This window comes from Dreissena polymorpha, chromosome 10, assembly GCF_020536995.1.
Source record: "Dreissena polymorpha isolate Duluth1 chromosome 10, UMN_Dpol_1.0, whole genome shotgun sequence".
In the NCBI taxonomy this organism is placed as follows: domain Eukaryota; kingdom Metazoa; phylum Mollusca; class Bivalvia; order Myida; family Dreissenidae; genus Dreissena; species Dreissena polymorpha.
This window is the reverse complement of record NC_068364.1, coordinates 10917037-10931491: the sequence shown is the minus strand read 5'-3', so window position 1 is coordinate 10931491 and position 14455 is coordinate 10917037. Positions and strand designations below refer to the sequence as shown.

Genomic DNA, 14455 nt, shown 5'->3' with positions numbered 1-14455 from the left:
CTGAAAATCAATAGGGGTCATCTGCGAGTCATGATCAATGTACCTATGAAGTTTTATAATCCTAGGTCTAAGCGTTCTTGAGTTATCATCTGGAATCCATTTTACTAATTCAGGTCATCGTGACCTTGACCTTTGACCTAGTGACCTGAAAATCAATAGGGGTCATCTGCGAGTCATGATCAATGTATCTTTGAAGTTTCATGAGCCTAGGCATAAATGTTCTTGAGTTATTATCCGGAAACCATTTTACTATTTCGGGTCATCGTGACCTTGACCTTTGACCTAGTGACCTGAAAATCAATAGGGGTCATCTGCGAGTCATGATCAATGTACCTATGAAGTTTCATGATCCTTGGCATAAGCGCTCTTGAGTTATCATCCGGAAACCATCTGGTGGACGGACGGACCGACATGAGCAAAACAATATAACTCCTCTTCTTCAAAAGGGGGGGGGGGGGGCATAATGAGAAAACTGCCCCCCTCCCAGCAGCCATGTTATTCAACTGACCGGAACCATGTTTTCAACTCAACTCTCGTATCAAGAAAACAAATGTTCTGAGCAAATTTCATGAAAATCGGGCCAAAAATGTGACTTTTACTGTGTTCACATGTTTTCACTTTATACATATAGAGAAAAATGCCCCGCCCACTGGCGGCCATGTTTTTTTTCACCGATCCCGACCATTTTCAAACTCGTTCGAGATATCAATAAAATCAATGTTTTGACCAACTTTCATGATGATTGGGCAAAAATTGTGACTTCTAGAGTGTTTACAAGGTTTCTCTATAGCCAAATAGGGAAAACTGCCACTATTTACATATAGAGAAAACTGCCCTTTCCACTGGCGGCCATGTTTTATCACCAATCTCAACCATTTTCGAACTCGTCCGAGACATCAATTGAACCAATGTTTTGACCAACTTTAATGATGATTGGGCAAAAATTGTGACTTCTAGAGTGTTTACAAGGTTTCTCTATAGCCAAATAAGGAAAACTGCCCCGCCCACTGGCGGCCATGTTTTTCAACGGATCGGAACCACTTTTGAACTCAACCAAGATATCATTAAGACAAACATTTTGACAAAGTTACATGAAGATTGGGCATGAAATGTGACTTCTACAGTGTTTACAAGGTTTTTCTTTTTTTTGACCTAGTGACCTATTTTTTGACCCGGCACAACCCAGTTTCGAACTTGGCCGAGATTACATTAGGACAAAGCTTCTGACCAAGTTTCATGAAGATGGGACAAGAAATGTGGCCTATAGAGTGTTTACGAGCAAATGTTTACGGACGGACGGACGGACATACGACGGACAAAGACCAGTCACAAAAGCTCACCTGAGCAGAATAATTGGATAATAACATTTTTTTATGATTGGTCACAACCATGCTCAGGAATATTTCATCACCCATTGGGTCTTTTTGTAACTAAGGGCGAACATGAGTTGTCGTTCGTTCGGGACGGTATCGGGTAAAAAGGTGAACAAAACAAACGAAAACACGTTCTGCACCTCGGATCGCTGAAATCATAATATATACTGGTAATTTCAATTCAAATTTACTTATACAATTATATATTCATTGACTGATATACTCAAAGATCTAGTTTGTTTATATTTGAATTTTAATTCTGGCTTGTCATATAATTTCGCGACCCTAAACTTTGCATCAGTAAAAGTTTAGAAACTGTGATAATAGCTGTCTGCTAATAAAATTGTGCCTGTTGCATTATTCAATTGGTACCCAACATTTTTAGTGTGAGAGTTAGCTCACGCTAATGTTACAGAGTACATTTTGCAAATCAGTATGCGCCTAACTGCTTAACTACGCTATGGAAAGACAACCACTGCCTGTTGCAGACGACAGCAGTGGGTGTATACAGGGTCCCTGGTGTATATGACTGATAGTGTTTAACAGCTTTTAAGACGACATTGGCCAGTCAAGTGTTTATCATTGAAATCTGTACATCTTGGCTGCTTTCAGGGAAAACGGGACTTAATGCATGTCAAATAAGATTAGCCTGTGCACACTGATTAACATGTGCAATGCGCACAAGCTAATCAACGACGACATTTTACAACAGCGAACACCTACAGTGCCTTCAGCGCTTTGATTTCCTATGCTTTCAGCGCTTTGATTTCCTATGCGGTAAGGTATTTCAATGATTCATAGTCACTATAAATGTGTGTTTAGTTTTAATATTGGTTGATATCCTTCTGTCCATGTTGCACTTAACTATCAGTATTAGTTTCTGGAGACATTTATTTAACTACAATTTTCAAACCAGTTTAGTGTAAATTTCTTGATTTTTCTATTACTAAATTATGCTGTTTTGAACTGTTTTCTGGTTTAAATATTGTCTTTATAATACTGTGTGAGAGTGTTGTCATTGGTCATGGTTCAGTGTTGTGTTGTTTGTTTTAAATGTCCACTGACCAAGTTTATTAACCGAGTTCTTCTACAGATACAGCATCACATGATTATGTGGGGTTCACATTTAAATGTTAATGGATGTAAAAAATACCGTTATGTGGTACTTTGTTTTAATAACTTTTAAAAACAAATTTTCTTAAGAATTTTAACAGTTGAACTAGTGCATGAAAGACAGTTTTTGTATGCTACTTTTGGCAATGTGAAATACATCAGTATTACACTGCAACGCCGATATATCGCGGACCGTTATATCGCGCTGTCCAATATATCGCGCTTTGGCTATGGCTCCCAAAAATCCGACGAGCATGATCACTAAATGACATGTTTTAATCTGAGAATTCTCTAACTTAAGCAAAAAACCGGTTCTAGCTAGTATTAACACACAATATTTCGCGGCTTACTATGGTACGCAGTGAAGCGTGAAAAACTGTCAATTAGTGACAATGTTGTTTACACAAGGCTGGGGTTGTTTTTAACACTTAGGAAATATTCAATTAGTGTCATTGCAAAGGTAATAATGGCAGTATACTGGTATATAAATCGTTAAATTTCGGTTCTGGTCATGAATTTCTTTGTCCTGATAAAAAGCGCGCGAAAATTGGCGTGGGTGTATTTATTTGTAAATAAAAATTTTGTAGCCGGTACAACATTGCGATATTTTAATTTCCGTTAAAAGTTTCGTTGTAAATTTCAACAAAAGAACCGCGGTATCTCGCGAATTATGTGGAATTGACATTTCCCCTTAATAAAATATAATTAAAACACGCGGTATTGTTACCGTTACGCTAAGGGCAAATTCGAACCTATGCACAAAATATTTTATACGTTTTTCACGGCAAGAATTTTTTATTTTTGCTGATTCGCAGAGATCGTACATGAAAATAAAAAACATAATTTACATTTTGGTTTTATGATAAATACACAGATACTTATTAAGAAATGAAAACGTTTATTGTAGAATTGGTTTGCAATTATTACAATACAAATATGTAGCAGCACTGTATATAAAATGAAAACATTAGAGAAATTTGACAAGTTCACCACAATATAATTAAGTTAGACATTTCTCAAGTTATATCGCGCGCCGGATATATCGCGCTCGCGATCTTTGGACCCCACCAACCGCGATATATCGGCGTTGCAGTGTAATTTATTTACTAAGCCTGTGTTCTAGGCCAAAAATGTGATGTGTAACGCATTCATGTATATGGTTATGTTACACACAACGTGAAATGTTGGCACCGATTTCAGATGTATTAAATTATTTATTATAAAATCTTAAGATATCACCACAAAATTCAAGAAAAAGGGTCTTTTATGCACTGAATTTGTTTTGCAAATGTATTTCAATAACTTGAGATATGTGCAACAAATAAAGTTTTTTAAGGTGTGTTTACATTCTGACCAGCCCGTGTTTTGACCAAGTTTCATGATGATTGGGCAAAAAATGTGACTTCTTGACTGTTCACATGCTTTTTTTTACTATATAAATATAAGGACAACTGCCCTGTTCCCCCGGCAGCCATGTTTTTCAACAGACCGGAACCATTTTTGAACTTAACTCATGTATCTAGGAAACAAATGTTTTGACCAAATTCATGAAGATTGGACTAAAAATGTGACTTCTAGAGTGTTCACATGTTTTCACTATATACATATAGAGAAAACTGCCCCGCCGCTTGGCAGCCATGTTCTTTCACCGATCTGGACCATTTTTGATCTTGTCCGAGATATCAATAACACCAATGTTTTGACCAAGTTTTATGATGATTGGGCAAAAATTGTGACTTCTGGAGTGTTAACAAGGTTTTTCTATAGCCAAAGAAGGAAATCTGCCCCACCCACTGGCGGCCATGTTTATCAACGGACTGGAACCACTTTTGAACACAAGCAACATATCATTAAGACAAACATTCCGACAAAGTTATATGAAGATTTGGCATGAAATGTTACTTCTACAGTGTATACAAGGTTTTTCTTTTTTTTTACCTAGTGACCTAGTTTTTGACCAAGCATAACCCAGTTTTGAACTCGATCGAGGAATCATTTGGGACAAATCTTCTGACCAAGTTTCATGTAGATCGGACAAGAAATGTGGCCTCTAGAGTGTTAACAAACCAAATGTGGACGACGGACCCACGGATGGACAGGCAGACAACGGACAAAGACCTATTCAACAAGATGTGTTTGTGAAACACAATGTCCCCCTATATGACGTTTGACCTTGAAGGATGACCTTGACCTTGTGAAGGATGACCTTGACCTTTCACCACTCAAAATCTTCAATATTGCAAAAGTATTCATAAAATAAGCGATTTGGGCCACATATATTTGACCTCTGACCTTGAAGGATGACCTTGACCTTTTACCACTCAAAATGTGCAGCTCCATGAGATGCACATGCATGCCAAATATCAAGTTGCTTTCTTCAATATTGCAAAAGTATTTATAAAATAAGCGATTAGGGCCACATATATTTGACCTCTGACCTTGAAGGATGACCTTGACCTTTCACCACTCAAAATGTGCAGCTCCATGAGATACACATGCATGCCAAATATCAAGTTGCTATTTTCAATATTGCAAAAGTATTTATAAAATGAGCGATTTCGGCCACATACATTTGACCTTTGACCTTGAAGGATGACCTTGACCTTGACCTTTCACCACTCAAAATGTGCAGCTTCATGAGATACACATGCATGCCAAATATGAAGTTGCTATCTTCAATATAGCAAAAGTTATTGCAAAATGTTAAAGTTGGCGCAAACAGACCAACAGACCAGCAGACAGGGCAAAAACAATATGTCCCCCACTACTATAGTGGGGGGACATAAAAAGCTCACCTGAGCAATCAGGTGAGCTAAAAACCAACATTCTAATTAGCACCCAAGACATGGAGGTTTGTTCAATCAAAATTTAAAAAGTCATCATTGGATATATATGAATCACCTATGTCATGAGCTCTAAATAATTTAATTTAATGTATAATAAGACTTAAAAACAATGTTGTTAAAGCTGAAATCATATGCTTCTTTCAACTGTAATATTTCCATGAATGTAACATACGTGGTTTAAATATGATATATGTTCTTTTGGAAAATACATGAAAAGAAAATTGCTTAATAGATAAGTGTAAGGAGAAGGAAATTGTTCTTCACTGATTAAATAATTTATAGATTAAAAAAAACAAACACGGCTATTGTCAAGCAATATGGTCCCCTATCGGCTCCACCATTGTCAGAAATTCCACCATTTTCAGATTTTTTTATATTTATTTTTGGTTGCCATAGCAACCACAATTTTTGACGTAGGAACAAAATGAAATGACATGCATAATGTCCATATTGCCATCTATCCATGTTGCAAGTTTCATGAAAAAATATTAAGAAATTTTAAAGTTATCGCAGGATCCAGAAAAGTGTGACAGACAGACAGACAGACTAACAGATGCACAAAGCGCAAACCATAAGTCCCCTCCGGTGAAACCGGTAGGGGACAATAATACTGGTAAAATGTTTGCAGAAAATATATGTTTACACTTGAAAAATTAATTTTGGCTCAACAGCTTGAAAAACTATATATTGTACATTGAAAAGCTTCCAATAATAAATTGTTATGGATATGCCTATATTTTATAATTGTAATTTCAAAAGTAACAATAGCTATAAAGAACGTTAAAACAAAGAAAGAAAACAAATTAAAATCAAGAAAAAAATTGAACCAAAAACGACAGTTGGAAAAAATGAACATGTTTAGCACATGAAATAAATTTGCATATATTTGCAGTTTGACTGCAGAAATTGAAAACAAGTTACCTAGAAAATTTGTAATCAATATATAATTTGAACATAGTATCTTACAATATTCTATTGCAATGCTTTACTTTGCTAATCGATTAGTGAAACTTTCAAGATGGCAGACAATTGCAACGTTTCATTGACTTTTTAAGATTTTCATAAAGTAGCGAAGATTTTCCGTAAGTTACAGTTGATAGTCCCTGCCATAGGCTAACCAATCAGAAATCAATAAATAAAATACTGGGCCAATTCAGTACCAAGCACAAATTTCCTGAATTCCAAAGAAGCTTTAACATTATTCATTCTCAAATGATTGCGCACTAAAATGAATTTGTCCTTACACCACTGTCTAAAAAATACTGATCAGATTTAGATTGATCTCTAAATCGAACCTGGACAGCTAAAATCGAGATTTCCGAATTAATCCAGACAATGGACAACCCTGGATATTAATAGAAAAGATGTGTAGACTCAATTTAATTCAGATTGTTCAGCAAAACGTATCAGTATTTGTGATTTATAGTTAACAAGATTTTTTTTATTTGATTTGACATATATTTTGATGCCACATGACCGCCACAACTTGGACTAGACATCATAGGAATAAATTCCAAAAACAAGTTTCATGTTAATTGGACAATTAATCTAAGAACTAGAGAATATAAATAAGCTGACATTATTTTGGCTTAGTGACCTATTTTTGTTCTACCAAAAATCACCAGTTTCGATTTCAGCTGATGCATCATTAGGACAAAATTTGATGCTCTGACAAAGTTTCATAAAGATTGGGTAATACATGCATCTTATAGAGCATTAACAAGCTTGTTTGTCATCTTGTGACCTAGTTTTCCACCTAACATGATCACATTATAAATACACATGAAAAATCATGCGGACAGTTGTTCTGATCAATTTTTTAAAATTAATAATGGGTTATTAACAAACTCTAAAATGTGACCTAGTGATTTGGCTGTTTCAAACCAGACCCAAATGTTTATAAGTTAAATGAAGATTTGGTAAGAAATGTGACCTCTAGAATGTTATCATTTTAGAAATGTTACCCATTTGGCTGACATGCAAAAGGCAAGCACCAAAGCACACCATGACCGCAGAAAAAACATGCTCAGGTGGGCGAAAACCCCCACAAAAGATCCCAATCATATCCTACATCACTATTACTGCTACTTACTATGTGCTATACTGGCCTGGCAAGTCTGGGGGAGGGTTGTGAGCCTGAAATAAACAACAGAAGTGAGGCAGCCATCAATACAATGAAACCAACAGCAAACCACATTTAAGACCAATTATGCAGCTTTCAAAATTAATGTTATCCATATTACAACATAATTATCTTTAAACAAAATTCAATTTGCTACATAACTTCAAAAAACATTTAGTAAATCACTTCAATTGTGATTATTCGTCTGTTTTCTTTTTTTATTAATATCTGCAAATTTGTTCTTTATAAACTAAGCTATACCATGAACAATGTGTAAGCGATACAACCCTTCTAGTTTGTAGACTAATAAACAAGCATTTGCAAGCCACTTTGTAAAATTGAACAAAGTATGATTTACTTCGGAAAAGATTTGTTAAAGATAACTGCAATACTAAATGATGTACATGAGGTATGAATATATACAATTTTTAATAAACATTTGTTTTATGTTTTGAATATCAAGTCTTTTCAAATTACTAAATGACTGTGCTTTCATTTGTGTATAAAATAGTTAAAAAACAAACAAATTAAGGTAACCACAAGCTAACACTTACATAAAATAAAATATCTGGAAATAAATTAACCAAAAGAAACATGTTAACAGTTGTTAAAGAAGCAAGCAAACAGCCATGTCTCATATAATTGAATATTACATGCATGCTAAATAAAGAAGTAACGATGTCATAGTACTGTGTGCTGTATAAAACAGCATACACATGATGCACTGGGGTATAGTTAACATAAACAAGGGCTGTTTGTAAAACATGCATGCCCCCCATATGGGCTCTCCGTTGTAGTGACAGCCATTGTGTGAATATGTTTTTTGTCACTGTGACCTTGACCTTTGACCTAGTGACCTGAAAAGCAATAGGGGTCATCTGCAAGTCATGATCAATCTACCTATCAAGTTTCATGATCCTAGGCCTAAGCGTTCTTGAGTTATCATCCAGAAACCATTTTACTATTTCGGGTCACCATGACCTTGACCTTTGACCTAGTGACCTCAAAATCAATAGGGGTCATCTGCGAGTCATGATCAATGTACCTATGAAGTTTCATGATCCTAGGCATAAGCGTTCTTGAGTTATTATCCGGAAACCATTTTACTATTTGGGGTCACCATGACCTTGACCTTTGACCTCAAAATCAATAGGGGTCATGATCAATGTACCTATGAAGTTTCATGATCGTAGCCATTAGCGTTCTTGAGTTATCATCCGTAAACCATTTTACTATTTCAGGTCACCGTGACCTTGACCTTTGATATAGTGACCTGAAAATCAATAGGTGTCAACTGCGAGTCATGATCAATGTACCTATCAAGTTTCATGTTCCTAGGCATAAGCGTTCTTGAATTATCATCCGGAAACCATTTTACTATTTTGGGTCACCATGACCTTGACCTTTGACCTAGTGACCTGAAAATCAATAGGGGTCATCTGCCAGCCATTATAAATCTACCTACGAAGTTTCATGATCGTTTCATGATCCTAGGCATAAGCGTTCTTGAGTTATCATCCGGAAACCATTTTACTATTTCGGGTCACTGTGACCTTGACCTTTGACCTAGTGACCTGAAAATCAATAGGGGTCATCTGCGAGTCATGATCAATATACCTATCAAGTTTCATGATCCTAGGCCTAAGTGTTCTTGAGTTATCATCTGGAAACCATTTTACTATTTCGGGTCACCGTGACCTTGACCTTTGACCTAGTGACCTCAAAATCAATAGGGGTCATCTGCGAGTCATGATCAATGTACCTATGAAGTTTCATGATCCTAGGCCCAAGCGTTCTTGAGTTATCATCCGGAAACCACCTGGACCGACCAACCGACAGACTGACCGACATGTGCAAAGCAATATACCCCCTCTTCTTCGAAGGGGGGAATAATTAAGGCAGTTGGAATAATAAAACAAGCTGAGAATATGACTATCAATATCAGCAGGTGCAAACATTATTATTAGAACTGCTATTATGTTAACTGTAATGATAGATGGTGTCAAAGCACATTGGGCCATACTCTTTACATTCATGAATGTACCTTAAATAGTAATAATGACCATACATAAAAATGAAATGTATGAATGAAATAAATGATTGCACATGTATTAAGACTACAAAGAAGGTTTGCACATATAAATATTTTTTATTTAATGACACAAATTCAGGTCCTATTACCTGTGCAGTGTCATCTTCTGACAATATCTGCTTATAGTTCACTTATTACAGTATTTACAACTGTCCAAGTAAAACCAGCAATATTAAGAGTATCTGGCAATACACTGGAACAAGAAATATCTTTAAACAAGAAATATCTTTAAAAAGATATACGGCGTTGATGTTGAAACGCAATAGAAAATAAATACCTAGATTCTCATCCAAATTTTTGGGGAAATTGGGGCGGGTTGGTGTTTTTTTTTTATTTTTTGTTTTTTTTATTTCATTTTATGTGTCGGACCTATATATAAGTAATGAAATCTTCATGAATTTGTTGGTTTATATGCATAACGCCTATATGTATATATGTTTGTAAAATTATATAGAATAAAAGAAAAACATTATCAAAATTTGACTATTGTGTTTTATTTTACCCTTTTAATATCATGTTAAACATATTCTGACATTCAATAAAACATTGACTAGACAAAGTATAAAAGAAAATACAAATCTGTACCAGAATAGAATAAAATTTCTTAGGCAGCCGACAGCTTGAAATAATGTAACATTGGGTGACACATGTGTCAATTCTAATTAAATTCGGCCGATGAAGGCACAGACGATTTTCTGGTGGTCAACTTTCAACGATGGGGCTTGATCATACGAACCACAAATGAACTAATCGTACAGGTCCGCGAGAGTTAAAGTTTCTGCACATTTTGACACCCCATAATAATCTTTGACGGTTGTAAAGCCATTATTACAACTCAAAATAATAAACATTTTGTTGTTGTTCGCGTTCGATCACTAAAATTTAAGACGATGCTCGTGCGCCGTTAAAAATCAATAAGCGCCTCGGAGACATTGAGTTGCCGATTCGCGCTTCGCTATTTTCGGGGTGCGCCCTTTTTTCATACTTCAGCCGTTTCATCTTCAGTATTTTGCGGCTCGATTTTTTTTTACGGATTTTTTTTCAAATAAAAAACGTTCGGGCCGGATGATTTTCGAGGGGCGGGCGGGGATAAGAATCTAGGAATTAATTTTCTATGGCCTAATGTTTGCGACCAGTGAAAGGAGATGGAATTAATGAAGCGACCATGTATTTTAATGAAGGTAGTGAGTGATAATAAGATAATATATATTTTAATGTATTAACAAATAAAAATGAAGAACAAGAAGAGGTGAAATTGTATGTTTTATTGTCAATAAGTATTGTAATGACTAGGTTTTCATAATTGAACAAGTAATAAATTAGGTTCAATAGGAAAAGAAAACATATTCGCCACTGAAAAACTATGAACATAATATTGGAATAAAATAAAAGATAATGTGTCCGTATCCCCATCCGCATCCGCATATATGCATCCGCAAAAAAATAGAACAAGTTGAAATGCACAGCACTTATTCCATTCATCCGCATCCGCGTATCCTCACGCGCAAAAGGCGTCCGCAAAAGAATGCTCAAGTTAGCATTCTAATGCGGATGCGGACAAGATACGGACCGCATTTAGCACCATGAGGTGTCATCTAAAAAATCAACTGAAAAACTAATCGAATTCGTGAAAAATTACCCCAAATTATATAACCAACGCAGTTCTGCATATTGGGACTGATTTTACTTCAAATGTTTGGAAAAGCATAGCCAACACACAAGAAGATGTTTCATGTATTTACCATTTGTATTTTTTTACAGACAGAAGGATGATTTGTACCATACTGTGAAATCATTTATTTTCGCCAGCACGAAATTTCGTCATTTTTAGAAAAATGACGTTTTCGTCAGCACTTAAATTCGCCAATTCCTGACTTTGAAAAAAATTAAATGCATCAGTCAATATCCAATTTGTTTGTCCGAAATATATCGCGGTTGCGAAAAATCGTAGTGGGGAAAGAGGGAGGACACTTGAGAGTCACTTTTAGGAGGTGGGACCTGTTTGTCACATGTCAATATACTAGTCTTTTATAATCAGGTGATCAATAATTTGCCCCACATTAGTGTATCATTATTATGATAAGCGGATTAGTGGGACCGAATAACCGTTAACGAGTGTTTGAAACCCGGGTTTGAAACAGTGAAGCCAGTTGCCAATTGGTCTTATTTATTTATTATCATGGTCAAACTAATAACATTCTTACCTTTATCGGCGGAAAGTTGAGAAGGTGCGAAGATTATTGGTTAAAATTAGTGTCAGCAAACTATTTGGTCAGTTTTTAATAAAATTTCAAGAGTTTTGCATCGTAAATATTTGATAAGATAAAGAGCAATATTTTTCGGAAGTGTACAATTAACAGTGCATTATTGGACAGCGGTTTCATAGGGCAAAGTTCAGATTTAATGTAACAACCAATGGACGAGTGAGTTTAAATTAGATTGAACGCAATAGGATACAAAGCAATGTTTTATTGCGTCATACTCGGCCATTCGAAACACGTGCTTTCCGGGGATTTCCTAAAAATCGCGCAAACATTAAAGTGAATTTCTGAAAACAATTTCCCTACGTTTGGATGGAACTAATCGTCATGATTGCTAATTTCTCTTTACCTGTTACGTTTTCAATTGCTACAGTAACACTTATTTGAAACATGTATCGTAAAACTTGTAATAGATGTCAATGATTAAAAAGATCGATAGCCAATAAAATAGCACAGGCTATTTTTACACCTGTATTGTAGAAAAACGCAAACAACCAAACACAAATCAAAATGTTCGGTATTTATTTGTAATCAACGCGGAGAATGTATATACGGTAAGTAGATACATCATCATCTTTTAATTTTGTTTATTGTCTTTGTTCCAGATCTAATCCGGTGCGTGGAGGCTGTATAATCTTCTGCAACAATACTGAAAAACACAATACACACAATGGGTTATGAAGTTGTTAACAATTAGCGGTTATCATTACAATTCTACCTAAACGAAGTCAACGCAGTCGATACAGCTGTACTGCTTTCGCGTTTAAGAGCAATGTCACGTGCCAGTTAAGTACACTGTGTAATCTACCCCCTTTTGTGTCAAAACCGGATTTATCTTGATTACGTAAAAGACGGAGTATGTATGCGTTGATTACGTTGGATCTTAGTGCCTCATGCCTTTGGAAATTCAGTCTTAATTTGTTCAAATATGGGACATAATTGTTCGTTAGGATCTTGAATTTGTCAATCGGTCGACTGACGATATATACGAAAATTAATGCCCGACGATATATAATGGTTTCACAGTATATCTACTTAAATTCACGCTTGTCCTTCAAAATAATTATCTACTTATAATTTTCAGTTTCAACTACATATTTTTATCCCAATTAAGAAAGATACGCTCGACGCATGCGGATAAATGGAATATAGCGTCCATATTACAATTTTGCGGATATGGATGCGGATACGGATAAATGGAATACTAGCCTTATAATGTGTACAGATGTTAGTAGAATGTAAACATAAAAGACTCAATATTGCAAGCATCATAGTGATATGAATTTTTTGCAGAAAAACAGAACTTTATATAAAAAATGAATGAAACAAATTACTAAGAAACATATTAACACTAATAAACGCAAATATGGATTATAATAAATCAAAACAGATATACTTCCAACACCTATATATTTCCTTAGTATCGCGGGCTACCGCCCCAAACCCCCACTTGGTCGATAGTGGTAAACAACTGGGTACCGATAAAGTGCAATCTAGCCTGTTTTTGTAGTGTTTAGTGCAGCCCCTACGACATGTAAACAATAGATTCTTTTAATTGTACAGACATGTGATTAATGCTATATTGCTTTGTAAACTAAGGAGAAACGTTTCGATGTAATGTTTAGAGGATGTTTTGTATCATGACAGTTTTTATTTATTGTAATTTACATGTAATTTACAATATATTCATATTTCATTTTCAGTTCAAATGACATGCATCCAATGTTTTAATCTGGGAATCAGACTACCAATGTTTACGGTGATTTTCGTATTATTAGCCAATGAACAATTCGGGTTTATTCATTTCGGATCTATCATGATGAAGGTCATCTAAGGTCAAAAGTGACATTAAACAGCTACGCCAAAAAAGATATACGGTGTTGATTGTGGTTGGAGTTGGTGAAAGGTAAAGAGTTTGCTGAATCAGATCAAAGATAGCAAATGTCTGTTTCCATGCAGTTCTTAGCTGCATCGCACTGAGAACGGGATGTTACGCAGAGTTTTTGCGGCTTATTTGACATTATTACATATTGCCTATCATATATCTATAGATACTAAACAGAATAAGAAGGTCATGATGGCCCTGAATCGCTCACCTGACTAACCAAATACAATCCCAACCCAGATTTCATCAAGATAAACATTCTGACCAAATTTCATAAAGATTAGATGAAAACTGTGACCTCTATTGTCTACACAAGGTTTTTCTATCATTTGACCTAGTGACCTAGTTTTTGACCCCAGGTGACCCAAATACAATCCCAACCCAGATTTCATCAAGATAAAGATTCTGATCAAATTTTATAAAGATTGGTTAAAAACTGTTACCTCTATTGTCTACACAAGGTTTTTCTATTATTTGACCTTGTGACCTAGTTTTTGACCCCAGATGACCCAAAGACAATCCCAACCCAGATTTCATCAAGATAAACATTCTGACCAAATTTAATAAAAATAGGATGAAAACTGTGACCTCTATTGTTTGTACAAGGTTCTTCTATTATTTGACCAAGTGACCTAGTTTTTGACCTAGTTTTTGACCCCAGATGACCCAAATTCAATCCCAACCCAGATTTTATCAAGATAAACATTCTGAACAAATTTCATTAAGATTGGATGAAGACTGTGACCTCTTCTGTCTACACAAA

General features: G+C 35.4%; 1 protein-coding gene across 16 annotated transcripts in view; it reads right to left on the bottom strand.

The window, feature by feature from the left end:
* Positions 1–14455, bottom strand: part of LOC127847484 (sorbin and SH3 domain-containing protein 1-like) — a 379963-nt gene that overhangs the window by 84781 nt on the left and 280727 nt on the right. For all 16 annotated transcript variants that reach the window (XM_052379427.1, XM_052379439.1, XM_052379429.1 and 13 more), the window contains one exon: positions 7425–7468. In XM_052379427.1, the coding sequence (XP_052235387.1) occupies positions 7425–7468 (44 nt within the window). The remainder of the gene's footprint in view (positions 1–7424; positions 7469–14455) is intronic.